The sequence below is a fragment of the Podarcis gaigeae genome (genome assembly GCF_964106915.1).
Source record: "Podarcis gaigeae genome assembly, chromosome: 10".
NCBI lineage: Eukaryota > Metazoa > Chordata > Lepidosauria > Squamata > Lacertidae > Podarcis > Podarcis gaigeae.
Window position 1 is genome coordinate 24,869,233 of NC_139686.1, and position 18,482 is coordinate 24,887,714.

Below are 18,482 nucleotides of genomic sequence, written 5' to 3' on the forward strand. Positions count from 1 at the left end.
GAAGGAATTGGTTACTTTGGTGTCAAATTCAGGTGAAATTTACCTGCCTAAAAAATTATAGGCATCTGCTTTCCAATCTATTTGAGGTTGATATCCTGGATTCACATTTACTGACACATCAAACAGGTTCCACACACACAAGGTGTACTACGAAGTTAGCCTGACACAAATCTGTGGCACCAAGTAATAACTGCAAACAAATATTGATGGATATTGTCATACTATTTATTTTGGCTGTTTTTAATGCTTATTCCATATGGTGCTGTTTATTATATGGAACTCTTGGATATCTACTGTTTTATACTAGCAACAGCCAACTATTTCTTCTCTGATTCGCATTTATTTTTCAAAGTCATGTTGTTTTGTTGTTGTTTGTTTGTTTAAATTCTATTTAAATATATAGATTGAACTTTCTAGACAGTCCAGAATTGCAACTAATACTTTCTGAATGAGCCTAATTTTCACTTTGCATCCTTGAACTCTGCCTTCTGCAGCAACTTCTGGGTGAAATTACAAAGGCAGATCCTACATTTATAGTTATGCACAGCCATCCACTCTTGCCTTAACGTCATCAGCATTCACAAACTGAAGCGGTACAACTGAACTGCAAATGACAGCAAAACCAAACACGAAACTAGCGCCTTGGTAACATCCGCAGATGCAATAATCTTAACATTTAGGTGGTGACCTATTTTTGTAGCACTCCGGGGGGCCACTTAAGAGACTTTGCCTTTTCTGCCCAGCTTATTCCACCCCAAACCCTGGGGCTGGAAACAGAAATAAAACCATTATATGAAGAGGACGCAATAGTATTAAAAATTTCTCAGGAGAGTGAAAAGGGACGGAGGGGAGGGAGCTAGAGGGATGCTCGGGGTGAGGAAATGCTATTCCAGTTTAGCCATAATGATTTAACAAGGTGGGGGAGAGAAAGTCAGGCTGGGGAGGAAGGAGCAGCCAGCCTGCCAGCCAGGCCCGGGGCTGCCTCGGAGGCAGATGCCGTTCTTCCTTCACTTCCCCGCGGGGATTCCCTTCCCTCCATCTCCGGGGGTGGACGAGGCGGCGACGGTGGCGGCGCCTTTCCCGCCCTTCCTCCGCATCTCCTTCCCCACCCTCGGGCCACCCGCTCTCCTACCTGGGCAATGGCGAACCAGGGAGGGGAGCCAGCCACCCACGGCAGCAGCAGCCGCCTCCTCCTCCGCCGCCGCTCGCCTCCATCCTCGCCGCCGCCCGCTCCTCGCGCACAGGAAGGAACTTGCCAGCGGCCGCCGAGGAGGCAGAAGCAGCTCCTCCGGGTAGAAGAAGCGGCGCCGCCTCCGCCGCCCCACTGAGCACGCGCGGCAGAGGCCGGGGGGGGCGGGCGCGCAGGCAGGCGGGCGCTGATGTGGCCGGGCGTCGCCGGCGCTCGGAAAACTCCTCAGCGCTTCCACGGCGGGGGCCGCGAGAGCTCCAGGGAACCCCGCTCCGCGCAGGCCGGAGCAGCCTGCCTCGGAGCGCCAGGAAGCGCCGAGGGGCCCGGAATGGGCCCACCCTGGAAAGACACGTGTGCCTTCGTTCACACGTTCCTGGCACGCGACGCGCGCCTTGGAGGAGGAGGAGGAGCAGCCTCCTATTATATAACTAGAGTGCATGGGTGGGTGGGATTGCAAGCAGGCAGCATCTCTGAAAGCAGGGGTGGGGGCAACCGGACGCCCTCCTCCAGCATGGCCAGTGGTCAGGGAGGATTGGGGATGTAGTTAGGCAAGTTCCCCTCAGACACAAAATGGCACACGTGTCTATACAGCGGCGGACCTTGATGTCTCAAATTTCAGCGGCGCCCCTCTGCAAAGCTAAAATCCAGCGCGCACACACACACACACACACACACACACACACACACACTACCCCTCCACCTCTCGCCTTCCGTTGGCTGTCACAGTTGTGGCACCCCAGAAGCTCCATACCTTAATTCATTGAGGATTAATGCGCGATGGCTAATAGTCATGATGGCTTTATATTTGCTCTGGTATCAGAAACGTTGACTGTCTGAATACCAGTTACTGAAGAGTGGAAGTGCTGCTGTGCTCATGGGTACACTTTCCCCATTTTCAATCAACCAGGGATACTCTGAAAAGGAGAGTACTGGTTATGAGAAAATCTGGATTGAGGGAGGGGAAACTGGGGGAAGGCAGTGATTTGGAGGAGAACCATCATATGGGCAGTGGAGAATTAAAGGTGGTTACAGGAAGTTTACTATCCACATTAAAGGACAGTATGAATGGGCCCTTAGATGAAAAGAAAGCAGTAAGCCTTATATATCTCTTAATCACTGGGACATCATTGGGAAATTTTCAGTGCACTCCTGGCAGACGTATGTTTTCTAAACCACTGAGCCTCTTGGGCTTACCAATCAGAAGGTCAGCGCTTCGAATCCCCGTGATGGGGTGAGCTCCCATTGTTCTGTCCCAGCTCCTGCCAACCTAGCAGTTTGAAAGCATGCCAGTGCAAGTAGATAAATAGGTACTGCTGCGGCGAGAAGGTAAACGAAGTTTCCTTGCGCTCTGGCTTCCGTCATGGTGTCCCATTGCACCAGAAGCTGTTCAGTCATGCTGGCCACATGACCTGGAAAGCTGTCTGTGGACAAACGCTGGCTCCCTCAGCCTGAAAGCGAGATTAGCACTGCTACCCCATAGTCACCTTTGACTGGACTTAACCGTAAAGGGGTCCTTTACCTTCCCCCCCCCCAGCTTTTTCAATTTTCAACTCAAAAAAGAAAGCAAACAACCCAAAATGATTAATACGTTCTGAAAAGTAAGAGTGCTAGAATAAAAATGCAGAAATGAGAATATTGTTTTCCCCCAAGCCCTGGGGAAAGGTTCTAAGAACCATAGCTAACTCCTCAGGTATAACTGATTTAAATTACCTGACCTCCAGAAAGAATGCATTAAAACTTGAGTAGTCATGTTTGTTGCATCATTTAATTCTTGGTTCAAGGAGGAAGATTACTTTATTAATAATTTATACTGTGTGTTTGTCTTTGAGCAAATACATGCCAAACAGAATGAGGAAACAGTTTAAGAGTACCATGTTCATTTTCTTTTTTAAAAAATAATATTTATTGAAGTATCAACAAAATTACAAAAATAAAAGAAAATAAAACAAAAAATACAAAATACAGAAAAGTAAAAACAGTTAAAAACAAATCAATTTTTCCATATCTTATATTTCAATTGCTTGTTTCCTTGACCTTCTCACACCTCCCTTTTTTTGTATTCTAGTTCAGTTAGTTAATTCAGCAAATCCTTTCCGTCTTTGTTTTTATCTTAATAGTTTATCTTAATATATTGTAACTTTACATTCTCACCTGTTAACAATCCATTTTTACATACTCCTTTGTAACATTACTGCTAAAACCACATAACTTCATTCCAGCATCCTTCTAACATTCCTTAATCTTACAATGTTTCTGTAGATAGTCTCTAAATTTCTTCCAACCTTCTTCTACCGACTCTTCTCCCTGGTCTCGGATTCTGCCAGTCATTTCCGCCAGTTCCATGTAATCCATCACCTTCATCTGCCATTCTTCTCGGGTGGGTAGATCTTGTGTCTTCCAATACTTTGCGATGAGTATTCTTGCTGCTGCTGTAGCATACATAAAAAAAAATTCTATCCTTCTTTAACACCGATTGGCCGACCATGCCCAGGAGAAAGGCCTCTGCTTTCTTCATGGCGTACCATGTTCATTTTCAAAGGTCACCACGGATGGTTGTGTGTGGCAGGGGGTGGACTTTCTCCACTGGTAAACTTGCTAACCACTCTGGCTTCTTCCTGATTCTGTAACTTTCAGTACCTTTTCCCAGCTACTTATTTTTCCTTAATTAAAAAGTTCAAGAGAAGTCAAAAGCGAAAAGCTTCATTCCTCTGTTTTGCATCACAACTGCAAAACAGAACAAAAAAGCTGGCACGCCAAGCCAGCAGCAAGTATATATGCTATTGGCAAATATAAAGATGCATTTGCTTGCACTCGTGAAAGCTTTATTGGCAACAAAAGACAACAGTCAACAATTCTTTACTTATTTTAGGTTTAGTGTAAAATACACTTCCCTTGGAAACATCAACTGGCATAGCTGAAAATAATAATCTTACAGTGTTTTTGGCTGCGTTAACTGGCCCTGATCCAGAGACTGAACAGCAGTACACCGCACACCTGCTGCTACTTAGCAGCATTGGAAGACAGCCTTGCCAGCACCAACAGTGCTGATCGTGTGAGATACATCCCCTTCTTAGTGATCAGGTTCACTGCCAGACCACTGGTGTTCTGTGGGTATGAGTATAATCCCATACCAGTAGAAAAGGTGGTGGAATTACAGTGGTTTTATCTGTATCTTCCACACCTCCATGCAATTTTCTTGGTATTTTGTGATGTTTCTATAGTATTACATCCGCACTGGTGAATGATATCCTATTAATAGCTCTGACCATTTGTCTTATTCCTGCTATCTCTCAAGTTCCCCTTTTAATTAATTTATTTTTTGGGGTGCGTGTGGAAACTTACAGTGCCATCATGTCACCAAGTTGCAATTCCATTTCAGCATTCTGGGTGATGCCTCAGGAGCACGAGAGCCCAGTGCAATTATTCAGATTGTGAGCTCCTATAAGTTGCTAGTTATTGCCGTTTTAGTTTGCATAGGCATAGGGCTGTCGTATTTGCTTTACTATCAGGTGCTTACAAAATAAGGCACAGCATTTGTGGGTGATGCTGCACTGTTGATCTGGGACAATTCTAAATGGATGGAACATTTTCACACATCCTGAGCCACCCTTTTTGAAATTGCTGAAATTCTCTCAGACTGTAGTGGTTGCTGCCAATTGTCTAACCAATAGTGAAACATTGTGCACATCCAGTTAGAGATCCAGTAGAAAGATCTGTGCATTAAAAAAACCCAATTTCTATGCCTTTACTACCCCTTACTCTTTTGGAATACTGGACTAATTAAACTTAAAATCATGTCAACATTTCTCTTGTAGAGTTTTCCCCATTTGAAGAACATCCTCACCATTCCAGATTTAAAAAACAAAGCAAAACTCATAGCATATGCATATCAAAAAGTTCTTAGTTCTATAAACACTAAGGACCTTTCCACACAATAAGTCAAAACGCAGCTTTCTTCCTCCTCCAGTATTTATCTCTCATTCTGTAGAAAGATGCATAGATGTACATTTGCGAGATGGGAAATCTAAGAAACTCTTGCACTTATCTACTTGCACTTTGACATGCTCACCCCGTCACAGGGATTCGAACCACCGACCTTCTGATCGGCAAATGTATGATATCACAAGTGATATGGATTGGACTTTGTAATGTAGAAGATTCACTTCTTATCATCTCTTCAAATTACCCAATTGTTTTTACTGATTTCAAGGTGCAGTTCATGATAAGCATCTACAGCAATACAAGTAAAGAGCAAATTCTGTTTTGTCAGCTTGAGTCAGCTACACGGGGTGAGTAATTCTATCAAAAGATAATTTGCGTGCCTTAAGGGAAATGTTTCAATCTCAGGGGCACTGCCAAGCTCTGACAATTAGCGCATTTCAAAAATAGCAGCTAGTCATCTGCTTGCCAGCATTCAAGCTTATTACACGTTTGTTTAAATTAATTTAGCACCGCCACTCTTTTAAACACAATGTGTTTTCCATGCCAAAAACTCTGTGTGTGTGTGTGTGTGTGTGTGTGTGTGTGTATTTTCCCTGCTATGTGTGCGTTTGTCTTTATAGGAGGCTTTTTGAATCAGAAGCAGGGAAACTGTGTGCAATTGGTTATGCAGAACTCTGAGAAAAGAACTAACATAGTCCTAGTCTCAAAATATGGCCAAAATAATACTGTTACAGATCTGGTGTACCAGAATTCGGGGGAGCAAAAGCGCCTGTACTTCTAAGAAGTTACAAATGCTAGAAATTACTAAATGCTAGAAATTAGTAAGTGCTTAGAGTCTTCCCTTGGGTGAGAGACAGCATAGCGGTGTAAAAATGCAAGCTAAGCTTGTTTTTCAGGGTCTCACCTGGGATGGAAGTCATCAAGCATGGCAAAGGTGCTGATGGCCCATCAAAGGAGGATGCCTGGTTCTGTGAAATGGAGGTTGCCAGGGTAACATGGGTGTGATGTCATACAGGAAAAATGTTGTCATTTTAAAAAACAGGTCTGGAGAAGGGGGTGGTGAGCAGACAGAAGGGGAGGTGTTGCGTTTGGCAAACTGTTCTGGGAGGAAGGAGAGGAACAAAGAGAGAACTCCATGCAGTGCTGGCTGGAGGAGGCTGCACCGAGAGGTCAGGGGCCATGACTGGCTGCTACTTTGAACCCAAACAAGACAAGCAACAAAAGACACTCTTGGGCGGTAATGTTCTGCACCACCCTCCACCGAAGGCCTCCAAGGGTATATAGGTTCTTATTTCTTAAAGAAACTACCCAATTTTTCAGTGTATAAGTCGATAATTTTTCCTTAGAAATAATAGGCAAAAATTGCTTGTCGTCTTATGCAGGGATAGCAGAGGGGGATGGGTGATTGTTGACAGCAGCCAGCAGGAGATTGGCAGCGGCGACTGGGCATGTGATTGGTTGCTGCGCCAAGGTCTGCTGACGATTTGCTGTGGCTGTGGCAATTGGGAGGGCATCCTGCAGAGTGATTGGCAGCGGTGACCACTCCAAAAAAAGCTCAACAATTCTTGGCAAATCCCCCCCCCCCCCAATTTTGCTGCGGTCCAAAAAAATTGGGGTAGTCTTATACATGGGGGCATGTTATACACAGAAAAATATGGTAGTCTATGCTGTGCCTCAGTTCCCAACACAAACCTGGATGAGCACCTGTAACCCCCTGGAATCTTGCTACCACTTGGCAGAGATTGGGGGTGGCACGTAACCTTTGTATCAATACTACAGTATTAAAGTGTCTTGTGTTTCTTGCCTTCAAAGTGTCTTGCCTTCAACTTGTCTCCCAGACGGCGCTTCCACTGCCTCAGAGGCAGTAGAATAATTAAAAGAAAGAAGGTTCCTATTAGGAAGAACTTTCTGATGGCAAGAGCTATTTGACAGTGGGATGGACCACATCTTAAGGTGATGGACTCTCCTTAATTGGAGGTTTTAAAACAGGTTGTGTTATGTACTGAGCTGAATCCTAGAACAATAGGATCCAGAATGCAGCAGTCTGATTTGTCCACAGGAGCCACCCAATCCAGCTCCAGGTGGAAGTGAATCAGTGACCTGATTGGCCTGCAGGAGCAGCCAATCAGGCTTTTGGAGGAGGTGAATCTGCAAGTTGATTGGCCTACAGAAGCAGGCCGGAATTAGCCAATCACGGGGGGGGGGCATTGTGTAAATAATGTATATATAGCTAGACGTTTTGGGGAAGTGTAATTCATTGCTACTATGAGCTGAATAAAGAGCATGAAATTCACACTCGACTCTGAGTATATTTCAGGTTGGATGGCCATCTGTCAGGGATTTTTAGCTGTGCTTTCCTGCGTTGTTGGGTGTTTGACTAGATGACCCTCGGGATCCATTCCATTTCTATGAGTCTCAGGTTGCAAGCCATCTACCCTTGTGACCCCCAGACTGTCAGTATTTTGCAAAAGGGATTCGAGCGCATTATAGAAATTTAGGTTTGTGCAATTAAAGCACTCTGGTGCCCTGGCAGAACAAATCCACTTTTTGCAATTAGAAAAATGCAATTAGAAAAATTCACCAAAAAGCATGGCATGAGCGAATGACATAAAACTAGCATGAAATCAAGGGGCAAATGGAAGTGTGAGTGGACCCTTAGTTGTGCAAGAACTAGTGTGCTGCAGTTACAGATTACAATCCTATAGCCACTAAATTTAGGAGAAAATCAGGTCAGATTGCATTGCTAGAATATCTATAGCAATAATGTTATTTGAACATTGGGGAGTGTTCACCATGTCCTGTTCAAATATTTTTATCTCTACAGTCAACCACAGGAAATACTGGTTCTGTGAGCTGGAAATAAAAGCCACCTGTCTGTCTCTGTTGGTAAGGTGGCTACTGCAATATCATAAACTGTGGCACCACTCCAGATTCTGAAACAGCATTGTATGTCATTCTTTTAAATCCCACTTTTCTATAAAAGCCAAACCTAAGGTGTCTTGCACAAATAAAAACATAAAGCACAACAAAATTTAAAGCAGGTGTAAGAAAATGGACAGCAATAGAGAAAGATAATGGCGACAATGTCCATACACATATAACAAACAGTTCTAACAACTGCCCACTGGAAAGTCAATGTAAAAGTGAGCAGTTGGGGGCCTCCTTTTATACTGTAATTGACCTATCCTTCTCTTGTTTTAAAGGTGATGAATGAATGTTTAAATAAATAACTGTATATGTAAGAGCCACAATACCTAGGCTGGGTGAAGGTCATTTTATCCAGTAGTCAGGGCTGGTCCTCAGTCCAGTCTAGATGTTACATGCCACCCCAAACTGAGAATTGAGAGACTCCAGGGGTTTGATTTCCTTAGAATGAAGGTCAGCAGAGACCATGGAGTCGTGTGCTTTAAATATTGCTTTAAATATGCCATGAATGTACTTTAAATTTATTGTGTGGATCTGTCCTAAGCCCCCAGCTTCAATTCCTGGTGATCCTGATCCTGTCTCTGACACTGAATTGAGGATGCGGAAATTGGAATTGATTCCCCAAATGCCGAGAACATAAAAAGAGCCCATTGGATCAGGACATTGGTCCATCTAGTCCAGCATCCTTGTTTTCACAGTGGCTGAGCCCAGCAAGCAGGATCTGAGCACAAAAGGCACGCTTCCCTCCTGGGGTTTCCAGTACAGTGGTACCTCGGGTTAAGAACTTAATTCGTTCTGGAGGTCTGTTCTTAACCTGAAACTATTCTTAACCTGAAGCACCACTTTAGCTAATGGGGCCTCCTGCCGCTGCACGATTTCTGTTCTCATCCTGAAGCAAAGTTCTTAACCTGAGGTAATATTTCTGGGTTAGTGGAGTCTGTAACCTGAAGCGTATGTAACCTGAAGCGTATGTAACCCGAGGTACCACTGTAACTGCGATTCAGAAGCATTACTGCTTCCAGCCATGGAGGCAGAGCAAAGTCATCATGGCTAGAAGCCATCGATAGCCTTATCCTCCATTAATTTGCCTAATCCTTAAAGCCATCCAAGGTGATGTGACCATCCTGTGAGTTTGACTCTGCGCTGAGTGAATAAGCGCTTGCTTTTCTCTTTCCCGGATCTTCCAACATTCCGCTTCGTTAAGCGAGGGAGAAAAGCTTTCCCCCCTCCGCGCTGTAGGTGGCGCCGTTGCGCTCGCGAGGCCGCTCTGGGCTTCGCCGCTTCCGGTCTTGCGCGCGTGTTCCGGTTTCCCCCACGGAGGCTGCCGCGCGCGGAAGCAGCGGTTTTGCAAAGAGGTGCATGGCGCTGAGCGGAGATGGCGCGGCTCCGGCTGTATCCCGGGAGCTGCTTTCCGCGGGGAGCGGAGGAGGTAATTGGCAAGGAGTTGCCGGACCAAGGCGCTGCCGATATAGGGGGACAACTTTCTGCGCTGCAGGAACGGGGGGGAAAACGGGAACACCCGACCCTTTCCCGCTTCCCTGCAGCGGTTAGCTGCTCTTTCCTTGGACCCAGATTTTGCAAGTCTGCGGCCTGACCGCATTTTAGGGATAAGGTGAGGTGACGTTGCAAACAAAGCGACCCACAAAAATAACCGTAGTATATAATATCTTTAGTAGGGGCGACTAAAAGAAGTGAGCAAACTTTCAGGCTCAGCACATGTAATAGGATTTTTCTGAGACCCCAAATCTGCATTTTGTAATAGTAGAATGGGGCCTATCCCTTCCCTTTTGCTTTTTGTTGTTGTTTGGTTTTAGCATCCAGTTTGATTGAGAATTTACAGAAACCCGGAAGGCTTGCTCACTTTTCGTTGTATTTATTGGTCCCTAAATGCTAGATGCTTTGAGGAGGCTTTCTTCCATTCCTGCTGCTATGGATCAACAGTATATTGTTAAGCTAGTTGTTTGGGGAGTTGCCCTCCCCCCCCCCCCATTCTTCCGGATCAACAAAGATAACTATCAGTGCTTGTAGCCTGTACAGATCTATACAGGAAGCTGTGGTCTGTCTCTCTCACACAAATACACCGCACAAGCGCTGCCCTTCATGTACATCATGAATTACAAACTTGCATTATATAGATATGGGTTGCCTTTCACATTGCAGCTTCCTGTCATGTGTATCATGAGTGTGCATGGCAAGTATTGTATTGGCTAATCTGTAATGAGTGAAATAGAAAAGGGTGCATTAAAATCAAAATTCTAGCGATGCATTTCTTGATTTAGTTTAAATGGGGCTTGATTCAGGTAATCTGAGATTGGGGTTCTGGAAGAGTGGAAAGGGCATATGAAGAGGGCTTGCATATTTTTAAAAATGAGATAAGGTTGGATAGGGTAGGTGAACAGAAAAATCACATTTGTTACGGACCAGTTGTTTTGGAATGCAGTTTCCTCTACTGTACTGTTATATTTGAATAGCGCGAATATTCTTTGTGAATAGAAAAGGTTGGTGTGTGACTACTGAACTCATGTTGGAATTCTGGCTTGTAGGTATTCATGAGACGCTATTGCTAAATTCAAAGCATGCTAAGAAGAAAGCCATGAGCTTACAGACGGTCAGGCTTCCAAGGAGCAACCGTAAGTGCTCATCATCTTTAAATATATTGTGTGAACTTCAGTAAGATACAAACTTAAAGAATTGTGTAGAAACATTCCTGACCTAAAATTAGCGTTCTAGCATAAACAGCTTGAGAATTTCCTGTTCCTCCCCTTAGACCTGAAAGTCCATGCAATGCAATGTGACAGAAGCAAAAGGTGTAGTGAGGGAATATTGTAACATTCCAAAATAAAGTGTGTCTGTTGTGTTCATGGATTCTGTAAAGCATTTTTGTGTGGTCCGTAGCATCTAGTTATAAATTCAAGTACTAAACTGATAATATAAATCTTGTGTTATTCTGAATGAGAAACCATACAGCTGATGGTGGCTATGAGGTCCGTGGGCAGGAAGACAATCCATCCTCATATATCCTCAAAGCATTTAATGTTTAAATGTATATGAACAGCTTTGAGAACTGCATGGTGAAGAAAGAATGTTAAATATGTTTTGCCCAAGTCTTCTAATAAGAACCAAACTGGCCCAGACCAATAGACTGTTAATTGTGAAGTCCTGTCTACATAGTACACCATCTCTTCATACTAACTTCCCAGCATTTGGGATTTGGAACTTTCAAAATGTCCACACATTTTCCAATATGACCATTTGTTTACAGCATTCCTTTTCTAGCTGACAAGGACTCGAGGAAGTGGGGAGACTTTTATCAGATCTGTTGGTTGGGCTGAGAAAATGGGAGCTTTAATCTGCAATGTAAGATGTGAAATCAGACTTAATTCCACAAAATAATTATGCTCTGCCATACATAGGGTTAGTGCTTTTTTCTGGGGGGGATGCAGGGGTACGCATACCCCTAAACATTTTGTGAATCTAAGTTTGGCCTCATTGAGGGGCAGTATAGTATGAGTAGGAAAATGAGAGTACCCCTAAACATTTTTAAAGGAAAAAAAGCACTGTATAGGGTACTGTTCTTATGCTGTATTATTTATGTGGCAGATGGGAAAGTGCAATACTGCTAGTGAAAGTGGAGTAGCAGCACCCAATACATGCCTTATCGCCTCTCTAGTGTTGTGCAACTTATAAAGCGTTGTCTGTGAAATGCCTAACAGTTTTAAGACTGTTTGCAGACAGGAGGTATGCAGTAAGGGTTAAGATACTGGACATTACTAGGAGAAAAGCCATCCAATGTACTTTATCAAAGTCTTTTGTAGAAGTGCATTAATATCTTGCCTGTTTTCATGTACTAGTTTTGGACAGGGTGCAGAACTTTCTACCACAGATGGCCAACGCAAATGACGAGCTAAGAAGAGAAATGGAAAACACCCCTGTTCAAGAGTTTGATATTGAACATGTGGATGCTTCAGTTGAAAACGTCATTGAAATGGTGAATAATTTCTCTCTCTCTAAAATGAATGCCTTGGCTTCTAGCATCTTACTCATATTTATAGTGTGCAAAAAGGATGAATGTTCTCCTGGCTCTATTATTATATGGTTAAGGCCTGATAATTTGTGGTCTAAACCAGGCATAGGCAACCTCGGCTCTCCAGATGTTTTCAGACTACAACTCCCATCATCCCTAGCTAACAGGACCAGTGGTCAGGGATGATGGGAGTTGTAGTTCCAAAACATCTGGAGGGCCGAGTTTGCCTATGCCTGGTCTCAACAGTGTCTCATGCTTCCCGGTTTATAGCTAAAACAGATTCCTATGGTGTGGTTTTAAAAATCATAGGAAATTAAGAATATTCCGGAGAACACCACACCAAAGTGGTCAGCCAAATTATCACCATCAGTTTATTTGTATGATTTGTATAAATCATCAGATTATTTGTTATTTCCTGCCAAGATTGTACCCTAAATTACTTGCAGCATATCAGATGCAGAGGAAGTGTGTGGGGGGGTTCCTTTTATCTGCAGACAGTATGGAAACAAAGACTACTGGCCTCTTAGCAGGGTAGTATTTTTTTCAGCCTGTTGGCTTTTTTGTGCTTATTTACAAGATGTAAATTACCGTATTTTTCGCTCTATAACACGCACCCGACCATAACACGCACATAGTTTTTAGAGGAGGAAAACAAGAAAAAAAATATTCTAAACGAAACAGTGGATGTATGATTTTTGTGGTTCATGCTGTGGTCACAGACATGTGATCTGACAGTGAGTTTGGGATAGCCCAATGCAAAAATCGTGAGGATCCATGTGGATCCATGTTTGTAACCACGGTTTTGCACCACTGTGGCCCCAGGCAACAGTGGGTGCGTGATTTTTTTGGTGCAAACTGTAGCCATGGACATGCTATGTGATCTGATGGTGAATTTGGGGTGACCTAGTACAAAAATCCTGAGGATCCATGTGGATCTCTGCTTTGTAACCACGTTTTAAGTGGGGAGGGAAGGAAAAGCAGTCAAGGGACAAGGAGCACGCGTGGGGTGTGTGGAGAAGGATGCTGCTAATAATGCAGGAGAGGGATTTAAGGGGAGAAGGCTCCTCTCCTCTCCCGCTTTGCTCCTTTAAAGCAAGCAGGCTCCTCTCCTCTCCCGCTTTGCTCCTTTAAAGCAAGCAGGCTCTCTGTCCCTCTCTCCTCCCCACTCAGTGGCTCTTCTCCCACTTTGCTGTTTCAAAGTGAGCCACGGAGGAGGCTCCCCGCTTAGCGAGCTAAAAAACTTTGCTGCTATTTAGCAAGCTGAGTGGGGAGGAGGGACAGAGAGCCTGCTTGCTTTAAAGGAGCCAACCGGACAGGAGCTGCTTACACTCGTGTAAGTGGCTCCTCTCCTCTCCCGCTTTGCTCCTTTAAAGAAGCAGGCTCTCTGTCCCTCTCTCCTCCCCACTCAGCGGCTCTTCTCCCGCTTTGCTGTTTCAAAGCGAGCCACGGAGGAGGGAAGCATTCGCTTCGTAACACACACAGACATTTCCCCTTACTTTCTAGGAGGAAAAAAATGTGTGTTATGGAGCGAAAACTACGGTATTGCTAGTGTCAATATGGAAACACATCATTAAAAAAAGCAGTCCATAAACTTCGTATTAAGCAGTACAAATGAACTTGACCTAATTCAGTGGCATAAAACTATGAATGAATAAATGAACTATGAATGAATAAAGCATAACACAGAAATAAAAAAGGCAGTGTACAAGGCCATTCCACAAAGGCAGTATGAGGTTCTCCCTGATGAACCTACACACTGATAGACCCATTCTCAATTTAATTTATCCAGTCTTTTTAAAAAGCCATTCTGCTGGCCATCCCCTACATATTATGACAGTGAACTTTATAAAAATCGTTTTATCGATATGGCTATTGAGATGTTTGTTCTAAGGCTGTGGTGTTGGCTGTTGAAGCCATGATTTGCCCAGTTCTGTACGTCTTCATTTAGAGTTTGAATTGGCCTTCCTTTACAGCTTTTAAAAATAATAATAATATGTATTTCTTTTTATTGCAGAATGTTGCTTTGGTTGAACTGAACAGCTCTGATACAGAGGAAGAAGATTCAGCCTCGGAAGATGACTCCGAAAGCGAGGACAGTTCTGTTTGTGAAGAAGTGACCGTCGACAACATTAAGCTTCCTAAACCGAAAGGAGAAGGCAGAGTAGAAATTTTGGACCCTACTGAGTAGATGTTTGCCATCTCAGATTTCGATTCATGTTACAAGCCATGTATCATAACTTGAAAAAAATTCCCTTAAAAAGCTAGTTTGCTTCCAGGTGTGCTACCTGCAGACTGTCTCGCTCTTTGCATCTCTCATGCCCAAGAGGCATGGAAGATCACTTCAGTCCAAGCCCCAAGATGAAAAAGATTCATGAGACTCGTCAAGAGTTTAGCATGGGGGCGGGCAGGGTGGGGGGAGGAAGCACTGAATCAGGCAGACAGAAAAACCCCTGTCAGGCCAATTGGTGCTTTCAATTGTATTCCTGTTTTTAGGTTATGGTTGCTACATGGAAACTGGCAGTGCTTCTGTCATGTGCTGGAAGCATGTGGATTTTTCTAGTTATTGGAGAGTCTTGTTTAGCTGCTACCCTGAATACCTTTCAAATTGGGGTGACCTGTGGTGATTGACCCTTGCGTGTTACTTTGCAGCAGCTTCAGCATGGCAGCTGTAACCTAAGAGCTGATCTTAGGTCTGCTATAAGGGAGAGAGAATTGCATTGGCCTCTTAAGGGGAGGTTCCAGCTGTGGATAGGTAGCAGCAGCAGGGCTGGTCAAAACATTTCTTGTACATAGAGGGGATCATAAGGGAAGCTGCTGAAAGTCCTGTAGCCTATTTTTCTGATCCCAAACATGTATGTGTAAATGCTCAGATTAAGGACAAACTATCTAGCCTTAAACCGGAAGTGTTTTCCTCAAAATTCTGCAGGGTGGTTGAGTGTTTGGGCAGCAGTCCTGTTACGCATTTGAAATTGGGATATTTCCCATGTTTTCATAAAAAAGATATGGGGTTGTTAAATAAATAACTACTATTTTCAAGGTGTTCTGCATTTGTTTAGATATCAATACACCGACTCACAAGTTTGTATTGTTTTGATCTTGAAAATCAGACATTACATTACATTACAATTTTAATGGGTGAACAGCTGTGCAAGCCTGTTAGCCGATGGCTTCCTGGACACTGATCTTTCTCCTAGGATGCAATCTTTTGCACTTATTTGAATGTGACGTTGGAATGATTTGCCTTTGAATATGCATGCATAGTATTTGAGCTGCCACTTCTTTGGCAGCAGATTTGGATACAAATTATGTATATCTAGCAAGTGAAGTCATTTAGGCTGAATATTCTGCAGGCAGCAAATGTTCACCGAAATAAAACTCATCTGTGCAGCTGGAAGATCATGTTCCAAACCCCTGCTCTAAAAGGCTTCAGGGTGCAACCATTACAATTCTGCTGCTCCTTTGGATATGAAAAGTGGTAGCCAAAGATAAGTGTTTGTTTATATGCTTTTACAGACGTATTTCAGGATTGTAACACTCTGCATAACACATTCAGCACAAATAGGATTTAATAGCATAATTGGAATTCACAACTATGTAGATTTTTCGTTGGAGGAAATGTAAACACGTTATAAAATAGTTGCTATAGCTTTCATATGCATAGTAGAACACAGACATCACGTTCTGCATATCATACGAAAAACACAGTAAGTGCACTTGGATTTATGTACAATGTTTATGGCAAATTGGTTCTCTGTGCTGCTTAAAAACTTGCATTGCAGGAAGAAAAGAGGCATAATGCTGGTGTGATGCAATCTGTAGAAACCTAAGTACTATGTGACTAATTTGGAGAAACAAGGGACATACAGCACTGAAGAAGGCCATAGCTCAGCGGTAGAGCGTTTGATTTGTATGCAGGTTTGACCCCCAGCATCTCCAGGTCAAACTGGGAACACCTGTCCAAACTCTCAGAGCTGCTGCCAGTCAAGACAGACTATACTGAGCTAGATGAACTAATGCTGTGGCTCAGCATAAGGTAGTTTTCTACGTCCGTTGCTTCTCACTTGGGCAAGATCTCCATTGTGAAGTCCAGGGATCTGAGGTTTCGATATGTCACCACTGGATGCTTCAGTTGCTTTTATAGGCGATGACATTCAGGGTAGCGGAGACCACGGTACAAAAAAGCTGCAGAAGCCAATAATTTCACAGTAAAGTCTATGACTCAGAAGTGATTCCCTACTGAATGCATGCGGATCTCTGCTGGAGGATCCACATCATAAAAGGGTTTGGTTCTGGCTCTGTGTTTTTAAGTGCCGGTGGAAGTTCACGGTTTCGTTGTTGTCATTTTGGAGTCCTGTCTTGTGCTTGGTGAAGCGTTTTAAGAACACTATGCCACCCCAGTTGCGATGCTTAATATTCCACGGTTACAGCTTTCGTTCTGAGATACTCATGAAGCGCTTCCTCACCTGAGGAGAACAAGAGCATGGAAACAATTGTAGACTGCACATATTTTCTGCACCATCCACTCCATAAATTTCCAGCACATTTAACACACATTTTAAACTCGTGGCTTTCCACAAAGAATCCAGTGAACTAGAGTTTACCCTTCACAGAGCTTCGATTCCTAACACTATTAGTAATTTAAATGTGAGGTAAATGTGTGCCTTCTGTCTCAAGTGCTGGGTTTGCCAGAAATAATTCGGCAATCAAACCTATGCTTGTAACATTTTTCACAAGACTTTTTTTTTTTTTTTAAAGATACATAGATGTGCCTTTTTGGTCACATCCACACAGTGTGTTCAAAGTGCATGGCTTCCTCCAAAGAATCCTAGGAACTGCAGTTTATCCCTCATGGAGCTATAATTGCCAGGATGCATAACAAACTACAATTCCCTGGATTCTTTGGGGGAAACCATGCACTTTAAAGTGACAGATGGATAAAATAGGTAATTGAAACAGTAAAAAGCCTCAAAGCTACTTGACCCTAAAAAAAGTAGTTTTATTGTTTAAAACAATATAAAACCAGAAAAAGTTAAAACAATGTAAAGTGCATAAATTGGGCATCCAGCAACATTGATAAGGACCAGATCCTACCCATCCCACTAAAAGTTGGGCACCACTATAGTATTACAATGGTATCTCTGGTTACGTACTTAATTCATTCCGGAGGTCAGTTCTTAACCTGAAACTGTTAACCTAAAGCACCACTTTAGTTAACTGCACTGCCGCTGTGCGATTTCTGTTCTCAACCTGAAGCAAAGTTCTTAACCTGAGGTACTATTTCTGGGTTAGCGGAGTCTGTAACCTGAAGCGTATGTAACCCAAGGTACCACTGTATTATTTAAAGGTGTTTTAAATGCATGAAGTGGGTGTGATCTGTTGCTGAAAAGCAGCTAGCAATAACATAATGAGATCATAGTATTAAATAACTAAGAAACTTCAAAAGGTAAACATAGGTTTCAAACCTCTGACCCAAGGTAGGGACATGGTGACCTGCTGATGTTGGACTTCCAAGTCCCATCAGCCCTAGCCAGCAGAGATTATGGGAGTTGTAGTCTAGCACTGTCCCCAGGTGCACAGCTTGCCCGCCACTGCCCTGAGCTTTAGATTTCCGTGTGGATTTTAAGTAAAATACAACTTACCTAAATCTTTTCCAAAGCCAGACTGCTTGAATCCTCCAAATGGGGCGGCCACATCAGTTTTGTTATAGGTGTTGATGAAAACTGTTCCAGCTTCCAGCCTATCGCTGACGTAGAGAGCTTTGCTTATGTCTTTGGTGAAGACCCCTGAAGCCAAGCCATATTCGGTCCGGTTGGCTCGTTCCAAAACCCCATCAACATCCCTGCAATATGAGAGAATAATCTGCCATCAGTGCAGCAACATGGAATGTAGCAGAGAAATTAATCCGAATCAGTTTAAGCTGCCTTTCATCAGCAGATTTCCCCACATGCTATTTCGTTCTGCTGCTTCTTTCTTATGTGTTTAAAAAGCTTGACTAGAAATCATCCTCCGCTAAATTAAGTTATTGATATGGAGGCATTCCAAACAAGTAGGAATGAAGGTAAAAACCACGACACTTTCCAATCACAGATGCCTGACTTTATAAGCCCTGTTTGGGCACTGGACTCACATGATTAACTGTTGCATGGAGAATAAAGAACAACAACATTAATCTATAGCAGGACCTACCCATCTTGGAACTTGGAAATGACCATTATAGGACCAAAAGACTCTTCTTGTGCAATGAACATATGGTCTTCAACATCCGTGAATATTGTAGGTTCCATGAAGAAGCCTGATCAAAGAGAAGATGGTGTGCAAAACTGAAATGATTCCAGACATTTTCTGTCTTGAGAATTATTTTTTTAATGCTTTTCATTTTACAGGCATTTTCTGTCTTGATAT

The 18,482-nt window shown here is 43.3% G+C and overlaps 3 protein-coding genes across 7 annotated transcripts in view; 1 reads left to right on the plus strand and 2 right to left on the minus strand.

Annotated features, from left to right (window-relative positions):
• The window catches only part of SLC41A2 (solute carrier family 41 member 2), a 41,912-nt gene extending 40,374 nt beyond the window's left edge, over positions 1-1,538 (minus strand). The window contains exon 1 of one of the 3 annotated variants that reach the window (XR_014555604.1): positions 1,133-1,492. The gene's annotated coding sequence lies outside the window, so the exon portion shown is untranslated. Of the gene's footprint in view, positions 1-1,132 lie in introns of all 3 variants that reach the window. The other 2 variants (XM_083700500.1, XM_083700499.1) reach the window with 2 other exon arrangements.
• Positions 1,539-9,339: 7,801 nt separating this feature from the next.
• Positions 9,340-15,116, plus strand: NOPCHAP1 (NOP protein chaperone 1). The gene is made up of 4 exons (XM_083701046.1): positions 9,340-9,485; positions 10,600-10,686; positions 11,908-12,044; positions 14,095-15,116. The coding sequence occupies exons 1-4, from the start codon at positions 9,416-9,418 to the stop codon at positions 14,266-14,268; spliced, it is 468 nt and encodes a 155-aa protein (XP_083557172.1). The 5' UTR covers positions 9,340-9,415; the 3' UTR covers positions 14,269-15,116.
• A 512-nt stretch (positions 15,117-15,628) lies between these two features.
• ALDH1L2 (aldehyde dehydrogenase 1 family member L2) overlaps positions 15,629-18,482 on the minus strand; it is a 30,646-nt gene continuing 27,792 nt past the window's right edge. For all 3 annotated transcript variants that reach the window (XM_083700125.1, XM_083700124.1, XM_083700126.1), the window contains 3 exons: positions 18,267-18,372; positions 17,720-17,919; positions 15,629-16,543 (listed from right to left, as the gene is read on the minus strand). In XM_083700125.1, coding sequence (XP_083556251.1) covers positions 16,488-16,543; positions 17,720-17,919; positions 18,267-18,372 — 362 coding nt within the window. In that variant the 3' untranslated portion in view covers positions 15,629-16,487. The remainder of the gene's footprint in view (positions 16,544-17,719; positions 17,920-18,266; positions 18,373-18,482) is intronic.